At 39.0% G+C, this 15864-nt stretch overlaps 1 protein-coding gene across 3 annotated transcripts in view; it reads right to left on the bottom strand.

Annotated features, from left to right (window-relative positions):
* Positions 1 to 15864, bottom strand: part of EYS (eyes shut homolog) — a 724585-nt gene that overhangs the window by 2996 nt on the left and 705725 nt on the right. Inside the window, exons 47-48 of one of the 3 annotated variants that reach the window (XR_011725383.1) lie at positions 8697 to 8858; positions 5616 to 5723 (exon numbers count right to left, since the gene is read on the bottom strand). Coding sequence is in view for 2 of the 3 variants with exons in the window: in XM_071741624.1 (XP_071597725.1) it covers positions 8697 to 8858 (162 nt within the window). In the remaining variant the exon portion in view is untranslated. Of the gene's footprint in view, positions 1 to 5615; positions 5724 to 8696; positions 8859 to 13123; positions 13771 to 15864 lie in introns of those variants that run through there. The other 2 variants (XM_071741624.1, XM_071741625.1) reach the window with 2 other exon arrangements.

Below are 15864 nucleotides of genomic sequence, written 5' to 3'. Positions count from 1 at the left end.
GGAAGGAGAGTACCACTGCAAACTATACTTGTAAACATACAGAAGAAAGGCTGAGAGAGGTTGGGAAGGGCAGAGACAGTCTAGAAAGTGACAGGGAGGGAGAAGGGAAAACAGAAGAGGAGTCTGCAAATGGAAAAAAAAAAAAATCACATTTTTAAGCCTATATTTGCCTTTGCAATTTAATTTTTTTTTTAATTGCTTTTGGAAATAGCAGACAAGGTTTTTGGCTTTTTCTTTTTTCTCAAGTTTATCCATTAGATTCATCAATACAATGTAAATTTGAATGTAAACTTTCTCTTCTAATAGTTACCAATAAAAACGCTTAATGTAGTATTTTACTAATGAAGAAATACTTCTAAATTTGGAAAGTACAATTTCCTTAAAGATTCAGCAGGTGGCCCTGTTAGTAGAACAAAAGTTGCTTACTTGTGAGTTTAACTTTTTAGTAAATCTCATCCTTGAATGACATTGCCCTTAGTGAAGTTAAAGATGAATGGTTTGAAGTTGTAAAAGTGGTTCTCTTCTCAGCAGTTTTCAGGTTCCCATTCGGGCAGGATGGGGATGTTTCCATTGTTTTAGTGGCTGTTGAGCACCTACTTTGTGCCTCACCTTCCCCAGATACCACAGAACGATGAAATTGCTTCTAGCTTGCTAATTCCATTTGTGATGTTTTGCAGGCCTGCATTTAGTGTTTCTATTTTTTCTTTTTTCAGAAAATGAATACAATTTTCTCCACTTGCTGCTCTTGCTCAGTGATACAGCTTTAAGCTTGCTTAATTTTCAGCGCATAGTTGGAATGCACTCATCTTGCCTGTTTGAACAGTGTGCAAATCCTGTTTGTTTTTTTTCTGAGGAGCTCAATTCTAGGGTAAGAGAGGAGCATCAGAAAGTTTCTGAACCATCTTTTTGGCAGTTTTCAATCCCCTCTGCTACTCAGATATGTCATGCATAAGGACATGAATACTCATTCTTTGATGCCCAGGAACAAGGAAAACATCTGCCCAGGGTTGCTTGCTCATGTCTTGTAAGCAACAGCTGGAGAAGCTGGAACTTCTCCAAGATGTTCTGGCCTGCAGAGAAGTTTTTTCGGTAGCTTTGCGTATTTGGCAGCAATCTGTTTGACAATAAAGCACAGTACTTCAGTACTGTATAGGACAAAAATGACACAGTTTCAGCAGTTAGTCATAGGGCTTCTGACTCAAACCTGATGATGTCTGTGGCTAATATCCTTGTAGTCAGTTTTGGAGCCTTATTTAGACCAGAGCAAATCTGTGCTACTGCATCTGTTACCTACAGTGTACAGAGAGGTTACAGCCGAGTGCTCTGAATTATGTTTTGGCATAGATCTGAGGCCTGTCTTCAAACTGCTGTAACTTTCTTCTAGTTTGAACAAAATCCAATTTCAGCTCTCCCTGAGGATCTCAAGAGACTTTCTTACTCCCTTGGTTAGATCCTCTCCTTTCACAAATGACTTCCCACTTCAGCCTTTGGCAACAACAGCAGTGTTGAAAAATTTTATGCCTTGGATGCTGCTCCTGGTGCAGTATTTTTTCATGGAGTTTATCATGCCATGGGTACTACTCAGGGACAACTGGCTGAAAACACTTTAGGACTCTAATATAAGGTGCTGTGTGCCCAGTGTCCGTGAAATATCCTCTCAAAGTGAAGACAAATTTTGGACTTTGTTCTTCACTTTAGCAACCAGTGACCTCAACCTGCCGTGCCTCAGCGGGAGAGGTTGCACAGCTGAAGCTGAAGGGAACTGCATCACCATTTTAAAGTGGTATCCTTACTCCTGTATTTCTCAGCAGTCTCAGTATGGGATACCATGGAGCAATGGAGTGTCCTCTGTTCCAGTCTGAGAATTACTCAAACCATATTGATTCTAACTGGAGAGCAAGATTTTTCTGAAGAAGTTTGCTTCTGTTAAGCATGAGGGAGATGACATCCTCAGTTTTTCTAGGACTAGACCTCATAGTTAGCTGGTCCATACTGTAAGGGAATCTATCTCAATAAAGTTGGATTTTCTTTGGGAATAGGCTATTGTAGCGTAGCTGTGGCTTGAAATTGCAACATGTCAAGACCCTGGGTGCTGAAAAAAATCTTCAATGGTTGCAGCATTCATTTGTTCTGATGCAACTTCCTGCCCCTTTCATCTTCCCTGTTTCAGTAAAATAAAAAGAAGGGGGTTTTTTAATAGTGCAAATGCTAAAAGATTGTTTCCTTTTCTTCTCAGGGGGAGGGGATTTTATAGCAGATGTTACTGTAAGGAACTGTTCTGGACTTTAACTTTTACTTGCAAAACTGGTTCGGGGTTTTCACCAGATGACTGAAGGCCAAAATTGCTCTACCTCAGGGTGTGTTGTCTCTGTTCCATAGTAGAAGCCGGCACTCCAAAAAGAGGCATCAATTTTTCTTCATCACTTTTAAGTTTCAGGTTTCCATTATGTGCTCAAGACTCGCCTGCTACCATATCTTATGTCAGCATTCCCAGAAGCCAAGTCAACTCTGTGTCCTGAGCAGTCAGTTCCTAAAAGTGGAAATTAATGAGAAGTCTCCTATACACATAGCTGACTACCTCTGTGAGACCTGGATTACCCATGATGATACTTGCTCATGTGACTTCATATGATGGATTCCCAATCTATCACAATTTTTTTGCCTTGTTCTAGTCTCAGTAAGTACGTAAGTCTGTAAGCAAGTTGGTTGCAGTCATGCAGTTAAGTTTTAAATTCCCTCAAGTAGTGACAATGCCCTTTCATGTTCAGCCTTTCCCTACACCTGCAGGTGTGTCTGTATCCCTGTCATGAGAGGGAATCACACTGAAGCGTTATCAGGTCACCAGGTTTTTATGTTACCACAGGAACCTCATGTGCAGTGTAATATGTCAAAGATTTTTACAGCTGGAAATGCATGGTAGGAATGCTGCACTCTTTTCTGAGACATCCTTTTCATGCCAGCAGCATCACCCTGAGTAACAAATGCTCTAGTGGCAAATTTACACAGCTTTGTTGGGCTAAGATCTCTGCAGTTACTGCCTTCCCTTTCAAATCTGCCTAATGCTGATATATTTTCTAGGAGGATTGAATACAGTGTCAGAGGATCTTAAGCTCATAGACCATGGGCAGTGAGGGTATACCGGATGGTATTTTTAACATTTCTCTTTTGGGGTCTTTTCCCCACAGTGACTCAGAGTCTGCCCTTGTGCTCCATCTGTGTCCACATGAGGTAAAGCCTTTATTACCTGTTTAGAGTACCTGAGTTTATTCCCGCACTGCACTGCAAGTTGACAATGAGAAATTCACACAAGTTTTAAGGCCAAAGGAGCTTCTAGAGAACCCTTTAGAGTAACTTGGAAGCAATAGATGCATTCTTCTAGTGTTCACCATTTTGATGCTGTTGTCATGTCCCCAGTGATACAGAGACAGAAGTCTCACTACGGGCAGTCTCTCTGTTTGCTTGGAAATCAATGATTAGTTCCTGGACTAGTGAAGGTCTGGATTCCTTTACAAAGACTTATCAGACATCTGATGCTTGTCCTTTTTCTCATCCTGTTTTACAAAGCAGAAACCTCTGTATTCTGTTCAGGACAAAGATTTTGATGAGCTCAGTGCTTCAGCAGCTTCTGCAGGGTAGGTGTCTCAAGAGCTCTAGGCAGTGGTTTCCTGGTTAAAGAACATCTGTAATTTTGGTTTCTTCAGCCATTTCAGAGCTTGTTTGCTGGCATCAGTCTATGCCTTCTGTTGCTTTTGCCTTCTGTTGCTTTTACCTCACCTTTGCTTCCTCTTGCTTATGGTCACAATGTCAGTTTCTTTTACTGTGGTATTGGGTGCCATTCCTTCTACCTTCTTTTTCAGAAACACTTATTAATCATTTGCTCCATTTTGCTGACAGAGTGAGCATTTGAACATTATACTCTTATAAGCAGTAACATTCCCAGGAAGAGGTTGCTTTCAGCATATGCTCATCTGCACTCTTAATTGACCCCTTTAAGCAGCAGTATAAAGTGCCAGTGTCTCCAATAGTGTTAGTGCCTCTTCTTGGTATGACACATCCTATAACCATCAAAGCTCCAGATTTATCTTTGCTCACTGCTCTTTCCTGTCTTGCTGAACTCACTCCACATTACTTTAATTCTTCCTTTTTTTTCATCATCCTGTCCTTGAGTTTCCCCTACACCTGGTATCCTATGTGATTTTCCAGGGACCCAGGTCACATCCTTTTATGCTGTGATCCTTTATGGAGTGAAAGGTCTTCCAGGAGCAGAACTTCTCTTGTCTAGCAGGGCCTGAAGCAGCCATGTCAGCCTCCAGTGAATGGCTGTACTCTGTGCCCAAGGGAAATGATGCACTGCAACTTCCATGTGAGAGGTACCTCACTGAGCAGTTGTTGTCCTTCACAGCTGGGTCACCTGAGCATTTCCAGTAGCCAGAAAAAGGCCAAGGACCAAGGAGAGAAACCAAAGCAGAAGAGGGGGGGGCTGTAAATGGGTAGAACTGGGCAACAGAAGACAGGGAGAAAAGAGAAGCCTTACTCCTACCCTGTGATGCTAATTGTTAGCCAGTCACACATCAGCATGGTTGAAGTTTGTTGTTCTCAGCTTAATCTCTTATCTTTTATTGCCTACCTCATCTTTAGGGGTTTGTTTAACCTCGTTCCTGTCTTTGCCACATCCGAGTGCATGCACACAGGCAGGTATCAGTCAGCTGACAGTTTATAGCAGCTTTTTGTAGCTGCTGTGTCTGGATTTTTCTATCTAGAGATGACCATAGCCAGTTCCTCTAATGGACAGTTACAGGAACTGCTCAAGGATATGCTTTCAGGGATTATTAAAAAATGATTCTACATTTATATAGCTGCATTGCACAGCTAATGCATGACTGAGAACAGGTATTGAGCCAAGTCTGTTAACCTCTCAAACACGTCAAAACCCACTGTGGCACTAGATAAATTCCAGCTTCCACTTGGGAGCTCCACCTGAGAACAGAAATGTATAGCTAGGATCCAGAACAACCCCACTGACACAGTGATGCACATACATCTAGAAGGGATGGGTGATTACCTGTTTGTAGATTTGAGCATTGTGTCTGACCTTTCAAAAATGCTGCTCTCCTTGGTGAAGAAATTTTCCTGCTGACTTTAGTTACCCTGGCATATTTCAGCAGCTAGAAGGAGCCACCTTCCTTCTTGAGCAACCTTGATTTGCCATCCTCAGTTTTGGATTGTTTGCCAGTAGCAATTGGGTAGTAACAACACTTTCTAAGCAACAAATTTCAAGATAATGAGGATGTCTGTTCCGTCACAGGTAGCTGGCAGTTCTGCTTCCTATGCTGCTAATTTAGTCCATACAACTGATCCCAAAAGTAGTAACAAAGCAAAAATGATGTCCCTGTCAGTGAAGGAAACATGGCTTCCAATAGGGAAGCCTCAGGCACTCTCAGTGTCTGTTCTGTAAGTGGGTGGATGATCAGTTTCTTTTTGATAAGGGAAACAACACTCCTTCTTTATGGTTATTCTAGAAATTCTGCACATTCCCAAAAGATTTTAGTCCAATTCCATGATTCGGTTTCCACCATAACCGTTGTCTTAGAAAAAACCAAGCAAGTATCACAAACCTGTACTGGCTGTCTCTTATTTCCATGCTTTACTTTTTTAAACCGAAATACCTTAAATGTCAGGAATTAAAGTTTTGAGAGTTTTCAGATCAGACTGGCAACATAATCCTGTTAAAGAGAGACAGAGCACTGGTGTTGCAAATGTTGAGTATTAAATGGAGCATGAGTCATCCCATTCAGTTTATTAACCTGACTTCCTTCTTAGTCACCCAGCATAATTTTCTTTCTCACCCAGCATAATTTTCTTTCTCATCTCATTAGGGAGCAAACCTTTCCATCACCCTGGCCTGAACTCTAGAACAGTGCAGACAGCCTACAGCATAATCCACCTCCATGAACAAATGAAAAACTTTAGTAATGCTATGACTCAATGATAAAGTAATGCTCTTTGCTCCCTTTTAATCAGAATGCCAAGGCCTTCAGGTAAATAATGCAAATGGATTGAGTTATACACTGTTCAAGCCTTTGATGGGCATCCAGCAAACCTAGTCTGAATTTTAGGCTATCTATTAAGTTGGGCTCTCACACTGTCACTGGTAGCATACATTGCACCTGAGAAACTGAGAAGTGGGCTGGCAGTCTACCAGCATCCTGCTGACTTCCACAAGAATGCTGTGCTATTTGCAGACCTGGCTCAGAAGCAGAACATCTCACACATCTTTACCTTACTGCCATAAAGCAAGTAATCAAAGGGGGAAAAAAAGTCTCCTTGTCATTCTGTCTTAAAGTTTCCAAACTAAATTTTTCCCTATAATAATAGCAACAACAATAGTAAGAAATAATTAAAAGATCACCATACTTCTGAAATTTGGGCCTGCAGAAACCTACACTACCAGAGTTGAAGTCATGATACACTCTCAGAAACAGCTGACAGAGCCAGAAAACTGATGACTGACAGAACGAGAAGAAATCTGCTAGCAGATAAAGATTCAGAGGATGTTTTCCATTTTATGCCAATTTGCCACGTGTTTAAACCTGTGCACTGAAAAAGTCATGTGTTAGAGTGGAGACTGGAAGCAGCCTGTCAAGAGCCTATCCACTTATCCAGCCTTTCTAGAAATGCATGTAATATTCTTTGAAAAGAACAAAGCAAAAGGGAAATGTTTCAGTGGAAACCTCATGTTTACTTCTTCACCTACTAAAGATTTTCTTTAGGATTATTTGACAGGGGTGTGCTCCTAAAGGGAAAGTCCCAGTGTAGTGTCAGAGCTCATCTCTTTTAAAAAAACAGCGTTTCCTACTGAGGAAAAAAATGTTCTAATTATTTCCTATTAAAAAGGAATTTTAGAAAAAAATTCCTGTAATTTTGGCAATCAATTTATTACATCTTACATAACTGTATTGAAGAAAAGGCTTTATATAAAGTGCTTTCTAAACTAATCCTCAACAGAAAGCTCTTTCACATCTGCTGGCTGCTAAGAATACTTTTGAGTCTTTCATCAGTCTAATTCTGTCTGGATTTGACTGGATTATATGAAGGCAAATATAAAAAGCCAGATGATTAGCTTTTCCTAAATGTTTCAAAACTTCAGGACAGTGAAAATAGAACTAGGAATTTTGTAAAGAAATGAAATTATTCTATAGAAGATGGTGGGGTTTTTTATTTACTTTGAAATTAAACTTATATGATTCTAGAAAGTGTTTTAAGGAAAATATTCATTCCTGTGAATCCATGGACAGCAATAGAATGAGGCCATGCTTGTGCTCAACCACCTCTGACCACCCAAGTTATACTTAGCACTCTCTTTAATGCTTCCAAAGAGGTATTTAATTTCTTCATATGCTAGCTGCTTCCAAGACCTCTGACTATTATTTTGAGATTATTTTTTCTCTTTTATTTTTCATGGCCTGTGATACACTTTAGTTTATACAGGAAAGAAGTATTCACTGAGAATCTCAGAATTTGGCCTGCAAGTGCTATAATTATAAAAGAGTAACAGTGGAAGAGAGAGTTCTTTGTATTACAGATATTCCATATATTTTTATTTGAAGCTGATTCTCTGTATGTGGCTATAATCAGAACAGGGAAAGCAGGTAATGTCAGCAATGTATGATGAGTTATCAGTCTTACTGAATAGCAGCCTGTAAAAACATTTCTATACAGAATAAGAAGGTGGTAAATTTGCCATACATGTATTTATATGCATCTGTGGCTGAGTATGCTTATTGAAAGGTCTCAAGGCTTTAGGCTTTGAACAAAGGAATGTAAAAACACATGATAAATAGCTGAGTTCTATTTCTGTCATACAACTGACAATTGACAATTTTTTATAACACACTACTTACTTCAAGTGGAAAATTTGCTCTAAGATCATGTTATGAATTGTATGTAAGACTTCTGTTTAAAAATGTGCAAGACACCACATAAATGCAATATAAAGATGAAGACTTGTTAATAAAGTAATTACAAAAATGTACACCTTAAGGACTAAATCTTAAAAGGTATTTATACTGTTGACAAATTATGTTTTCTTGCCATGAAAAGCTTGGAAGTTATTTCAGTCTAAAACGCTAAGTCTAAAATGCTTTTATAAGTAATAGAAGTATTTTGTTTAGATTTGCTTTTTACTCTGCTTATCTGGCAAGTAAGAACTTTTATGATTTTCAGGCTGTGCCAGCAAGCTTTCCACTATTATATACTAAAAAGCTGAATTTCTGATGAGTTATTAGCTTTCTCATAGTCTGTTCACTTGCATCTAACTTATTTGATTAGGTTTTGCATTGCTTTTTTTGGGTAATTTTGAAGCACTGGGCCAAACCCCCAGAGTGTGAATCCTAGTGTGGCTGCACTGAAATCATGGAAGCAGGGAATCAGGGAATGCCTATTGAAAAGCTCTCTACAGTTCATTTTCATGGGAAAACTGTTTCCTGAACCACTTCATTAAATACTTGTTGGCTTTGGTGTAACCCAAAATCATAATATGCACCTTTTTTCTTATGAACTTGATTATTCACAGCTCAAAATCAGGTCACCGTGGACAATGAGTTGGAGATGCTGAATACCCACATCACTTCAGTGTACTGATTTTCTTTTTCAAAACAGTACCTGGGTGTGACACCAGCAAACTGGAATCTCCTTACCTGACTGAGTGCCCAAATGCTGTGCAGTGTAGAACAGGATTCCCTCTGGAGACAGAGGCTGAAACTGCAGTTGGATATGGGTCTTATAACGGATATAAAAGGGTGCAAATGACATCCATGATGATTCATTATTTCTGAAAGATGGATCACTAATGGAAATATCTGAAAAATACAAGAGTAAATGTCTTCTGAAATATGTTTAGAGAGGATTGCATTATTATGCCATTAGCTGTCTACAGTTATTTTGCAAAGTTCATAAATGCTGTACATAATGCTTCCAATTCTTCCCTTTCCAAAGACTAGACGTAACCTAGATTCAGAATAAAACTTAGATAACAGAAAATAAATGCCATTTTGTCTTCTGTGTGTCTTTTTTTCATTATTAAACAATCCTGTAGTTGTAATGCAAAATAAATACGATCTTGTTAGTGTTCATTTTCAAATAAATGTAAGCATAAATTTTACATTGCTTAAAAGCTCAAATGCAAAATACTTTTGCAGGAGTCAGAATAAACATTTATTTCTTCACCATACAGATGAAAACCTTAGAGGGGGATTTTTAATGCTTTGTGTGCCATAAGAAAGTATATTTAAAGCAAAATGTGTTGGTTAATTGCTGCTGAAATTTTTTGGGGGATAATCATACTGAGATGCTTGATAATTCCAATTGTGCTGTTTTATGGAGCACTTTGACACAATTACAGTGAAGATAAAATATACAGTTTTGAGCTATACACAACTTCATAATTCTGTTTTGTCACTTCTGATTGTGCTGATTGTTCATATACCCCTAAGAGATGGGGCTGCTTAAACTTCTTTCAGCCAACTGATAAATGATTATACTTTTCTACATTGTTTGTGTCACTTGGAACAATGTTCAGTGTTTCCCACTATAATGACATTACATATTTGAGATACAATTATGTGAGCTGTAAGCTATTTCATTATCACGTAGGTGCTAGTTTGCAGTGTTTGTGGGTTCACTGGAAAAGGTCAAGCTCTTTAGATGCACAGGGCACATTTAATCCTGTGTGTGTGAGCTTTTTTTTACTACTTCATTAACAGCAGTACCAAATGCCTAAACAACACTTAAGTGCTGCCCCCCTCACTTTTCAGTTTTCCTGCTGAAGCTATGCTGTTTCTGTTCTAAGAGGCAAACATTCTCTTCACTTTGGTACTCTCAATGTCATGGTTTTAGAGTAACTTGCTTCCAGACCACCATACCTTCACCTGCACACCTACCAGGAGGCACACACCAGGCAGCCTTATGCTATCTTTCCACAGTAAAGATTTCTGCTGAGCATCTGCCTGTGGATCCATTTGCCATCCAGTTGTACCTTGTGTCACCTGTTGCAGATGGGCCTTATTTATTAGACTGGTATACAGTCAGCATGCTGCAAGACTTCATAACCTGGCTGTTTGTCACATCTCCTCTCTCCTAAGGTGTTTCTGGTGGACTGTGTCCAATGGACTGATGTGCCATTAGACAGGATCCAGAACTCTCACCTGTTACCAGCACAATGACTTGAGGATGCTCCTTGAGTGGGTAGCAACAATAGAGCTGGCCTTTTTGTTCATTTCCCCCCACTAGATTACAGTTAGTACTTCTGAGGAAGGTGTGTGGATTTAACCTAACAAATTCTCAGCAAGCCTGGAAGTGACTTTTAATCTCTGGAATATCAGTTATAATGGATTTATGAAATGCTCGAATGATCAGAGTCAGGCTTTTGATGAGCTGTTATTCAACCTACATACACATCCTCATGCAAACACATTACATAAGTGAATCAATCTCATCCTAAGCATCGTAATAGATGCTGTGATATATTATTAGAGACACTGTCTAGCCTTGATATTACCTAATGTCAGAAATGTGAAAGTTCCCAGCATGTCTACTTAAAAGCTGGCAGAAATAAAAGAGTAGCAATTGTCCTGGAAGGTAAATAGTAATAAAACTTGCTGAAGAGATTAGGTGGCGTAATTCATCTCACTAAAATTTATAAGAACTGGCAGGTACAAAAGACAAACTAATACTTAATTTTCATGTGGTTTTCTATGTGCTTGTATTTTTTTCAGTAGGTAAGAGACAATATTCTCCATTAGTAGTAAAAGATGCAATCCCTACCCTGATGTCTTCTCCTGATATAAAAACCAGTCAGAAATAATAATTCATTTTACACACAGACATTTTTGTTTTATGCATAAATTGGAAGCTTCTTGTATTAATTTTTTTCATAGCAACACTTACATACAGAGGAATTGTGCCACCATGGTCAATCTTATATAAAAATACACTTCTGCTGCTTTAAAGGTCACACCAGGTGAAGTGTACAATGAGGCATCTGAAACCCTTCAGGTCAGATTGGGTTTCACTTTGTCAGTGTAGTTAATGGCCAATGAGTAGTGTGAAAGCAAAATGTTCAGCTGCAGCAGGACTGAAATGACACATTGCTTATCTTTGGAAGGTATGTGAAAGGATGATTGCTAAGATAGAAAGCATTGGAGCAGGGAGAGAGAACAAGGATGAAAAAAGGTGATTTTTATAGTATCACTCACAGAATGAATTACATCCGTGGTTTTACATTACAGAGTATTAAAAAATAACACCTACATCTTCAGCAGCAGATGTCAGATGTCATCCCACCTTAAAAAGGAGCAATTATCCTCATTTATAGCTATCAAATAAAATACTCCATTTAATATACTTAATTCTGAAACATCCAAGTGCAAATATTTTATTACCATTTTGCTAAACGTGTTTTTATTCCTAATAAATGTATCTTAACAAATATCATAAAGTAACATATCTCACCACAGGACCAACTGCAGGAAGTATTAGAATGACTTCTATTTTGCTTATAAATTATCTGTAGATCCTGTAAGTACTCATTGTATGCACGGAAAAGCATCTGACTTGTACATAGAAATGTGCACCCATACCTCAGAACAGAATGCTTTGATTCTACTGCAGTGCACAGAGATGATCACTATAAAAATTCATTTTTAAAAAACTACATCTATGCATAGACAAGCTTATAAGGTGAAGGATTAGTCAATTTAAGCTTTTCAATTTGCTTTTATGGCAGGCATATGCAAAATTAACATGTCGTGTTGAATAATGCATGAAGTGCTGAGGTACTTACTGTTGTTTTCTTGGTAACAACACTTTTTTCCCCACCTAAGACAAGAAAATAACAAGCTTGGCTAAACCTGCACAAGACAGTTCCTGTGTTACATGTGCTTACTCCAGAGAAACTCTTTTCTAAAACAAATGAGGTGAGTGGATGTTTTTGCCAGCCCTGTAAACTAAATTTGTAGGACTTGTGCTGTGTAGCTACTGCATTACTCACCAGGGTGCTCAGCACTGCGAGGTGCGCTGTAAACACAGCTGGCATCTAAGTGAATATTTCTGTTCTGAGTATTTAACAACTCACTTTTCTAAGCTTAGTACTAAATACTAAACTGATGAAGCTATACATTCATAAATGATATCAAGAGAAACTTTAAATCCTTTTAGATCAGTTACAGATATGGCAACACAAGGTTGCTGAAGTGTGCTTCTTTCCTCCTCTACTATATATTAATATAATATCTTCCAGGCTCCTCCTGCTGCCCTCATTTGATCAGCCCTATAATGCTCACACATTCTGTCCAACTTGTTACAAACAAAGCTTTCTAGGTTATTCTCACTGTTCAATTCACAGCATTTTGATAGTTTCTTCAAGCAGTTGTCTCAGAACTCCCATCAAGCCCATTTTGCTTTTGAGCATGTCAAGGAAACTTGCAGTGGAAAAGCAAAACAGTCAAGATAGAAAAACTGAGCTCTAATTCCAAGACAGATGCACAGCTTGTGGAAGAAGGGATGGGCTACCTAGCAGGAATACAGAGCCAGTGCCTGAGTTGAACAGGGATGCAGTCAGGAGGGGCTGGAGCTAGGAGTTTCAGCAGGGGCTGAAACAGGCAAGATGCACAAAGGAAAATAATCAGGACTTACAACAAGAAGACAAAGGAAAATGTGACGCCAGCTCCTCAAAGCATACTGAGGTGACAAAGGACATGGAAAAAGCCAAAATACTCAATGGCTTGTTTGGCTCATATTTTAGCTTGGTAAAGCCTGATCAAGCCTCCCAAGTTCCTGTGCCTGGTATCTGACCTTGGGGAAGTGAAGCATTTCTTCTGGCAGAGGAAGAATTTCGGAGCACATCATCCAACCAGACAACACATGGGCATGGCATCAGCCAGGATGCTCCCCCAAGTGCTGAGGGAGATGTCCAGTATCACCGTGGGGCTGTTCACTATCAATAAGCTATGAGAAGTCATGGTGATCACAGGGAAGTTCCTAATGACTGGAGAAAGGCAAACCATCATGTCCTCCTCCAACAAAGGCAAGAAGGATGATGCAAGGACCTATAGACCAGTCAGCCTTACCTCATTTGGGAACTACCATGAACCAAAGCATACTTGACACAATACCCAAGCACATAAAGAACAAGAAAGTGACAAGGACAAATTAAGTGTCACCAGGCTGACAGATTTCTGTGAGGACATGGACTGGGTCAGTGCCAAGCTGAGAGCAGTGAATGTTGTTTGCCCTAAGTCTGACAAGACCTCTGACAGCCCTTTGTAGTAGCTACAAGGCCAAACTGGCAGAAAGTGGTCTGGATGGGAAAGTCTGGGAGACTAACTAGTTGTATCAGTTTGCTTTTTCTTCTTTCAAAACCTTTTCACAACTAGATATATGAACCAAGATTTTTCATGGAACTCTGTCACTTATTGCCACATCTACTGTCCTGACTACAAGCCTTAGTTCTGTCTCAGTATTTGTTTTGTTTTGTTGGTATTAGAAGCCAGACTTACTCTCAGGGAGCAATGAGGACTGGAAGTTGGGAGCCTGGGGCCAGGAGGGATATAACATGGCAGGCAGGGCAGAGGCTTCTCCAGCCAGGGTCCTGTCTGGAGTGATTTAAGTGGGACAGGCCCAGGGAGAGCAGCCAGATCAGCTCCAGAGGCAGATCACCAAGCAGGTCCACAGAGATGGGGCAGGTGATAAGGTCAAGCCTGCAGGTGAGTCAGTCTATGGGTCAGAATACAGATCCAGATGAGCATGGTCAGACAAGGCATGGATGTGATGCTTCTGCAGTGTAGTTCTGTGAGGGATCAAGGACAAGAACCTCAACTCAAAATCTGCACCTGAGCTATGAGGAGGTAGCTCCTGATAGAGCTTCTCAGCAGAGTTGTCTGAGATCAGATGCTAGTCCCATATCTAGGCTAGCTCTGAGTCCACTCAGGAAGCAGTGGGAGGATGTTGCTCAGGGCCCCAGCACTTGCAGTACAACAGTTCATTACCAATAAACATGTGTCTAAAAGATCTAAACTCCAAAGTCATAAATTGTCAGTGGTTTCAGTCCTTGCAAGAGAGATTGAGCAACTCCACCAGCTGTCTTTTTCATTTTGTTAAACAATGACAAATATAGCTGCATGGAAGCTTCACCTTGAGATGCAATTTGCTTAAGGTCGTAGCCCTAAGATCATTGATACTGCATGAACATTTTTTTGTGTAAATATTCAGAAAAACTGAAAAAAGATGATTTAATTTTATCCAAATAGAATGCATTTAATTACCACTGTTTAATTACCACTTTTCATCTTTGAAGAGTGAACTCTTGCTAACTTATAAACTAATTCATACATGGCAAAAAAAGAAAGTGTACAACTACAGCTTGTACTGCAGTAACAAGTAGAGCACTTAACAAACCGAACAGAACCATTTGAACAACGTATTCATGAAAGCTGTAATTTTCCCAGACCTGCAGCCATTAGTAATCCTTGCAGGCTCTGAAGAGCAGAGACTGATGCAATCATTGTTCTGGGCAATACTGGAATAAAAGATTACAGTTGTGTAAGGGAAGTCTGCAGTTCTCTTTAGTTTTATTGCAGTGGAATTGTAATCTCTATCGTTAGATAATTAGAGACCTAATTAGCTAAGAAGTAGAATCTAGGAGCATATGGCTAAATCCCTAAAGAGCTCTGTGGCTTTCCAAAGCCCAAAATAGCTATTACTAGCCAAAGTCAAAACAGTAGACCTCAGTCTTTCAGTACAACACAGATTAAGAGATGAGTGCCTAAGAATAAGTAAGCCAGCAAATTGTCCTGTGAGCAGCAATGAAACCTCAGTAGTAGGAAACCAACTGAACCAGAAATTTTTCAGTCATTCATTATGAATATGAAGATGGATTAAATAGTTACAGAATTCCCATTACTTTTTTGTTTTTTCTGTCAGGTTATCAGGTATTTTTAAAATTTTGTTGTAATGGAATTTGACATCAGGAGAGTATCTATAAAGTTGACTTGAGCTGATAAACATGGATAAAGGAAGTTGTTTACATTTAATAGCTTTATTGCTTGACAAGTAACTCATTAAATTGAGGACAGAGCAATAAAAAGCTCTTTACATTTGCATTTCTTTCAAGTGCTGTACATTGACAGGTAGTATTTGTAGCTATGAAAGCCTGAGACTAAAATACAGTTGAAGAAATGATCTCTTTGTGAAATGGGCAGTAACATTCCATTATGATGCCTTGAAGTAAAAAAAAAAAAAAAAAAATAGATTTTATGAAAGTATGTGGCACAAACTAATCTTGCTAAAGAGAAAAGTGCTGAATAACTTAAAATTTATAGAAATATTGTGATGAAATCTGTGCTTTGAGCTACTGGCAATTCTTCTCCAATAGTGCCATCTATTGAATCTTTCAAATATTACAGTGTTATCCTGTTAAATGAGAATATTATCAGATCTGTGAAATCTCACAGTTAACTAATCTGAAATTACAGATCTTCATTTCTCTGCAAAATTGAGAAAATTATCTAGGATATAAATTCCATATGCTCAGCATCTGGAAGAATTCTAGATTATGTTGAAATATGTCTCAATGCTTAACAGAATGTCAGGGGAACTTCACTGAGTCCAAATTTGGGATGTCACACATAATTGTTGGAGTAAATTTATCTATAAAACTTCATTATTGGGCACTACTGGAGACAGGATTACTGGCCTCATGCAGGAACCCTCTTTTCCTAAGAGAAAGAAGGTGCTGAGATAAAATTTAGAAGAGTTTAGAATGCAGTTGTAGATAGTCACTATGGATAACATGTCTGTATTTTTTATGTT

Source organism: Heliangelus exortis, chromosome 3 (assembly GCF_036169615.1).
Source record: "Heliangelus exortis chromosome 3, bHelExo1.hap1, whole genome shotgun sequence".
Taxonomy (NCBI): domain Eukaryota; kingdom Metazoa; phylum Chordata; class Aves; order Apodiformes; family Trochilidae; genus Heliangelus; species Heliangelus exortis.
This window is presented reverse-complemented; position numbering and strand designations above follow the sequence as displayed.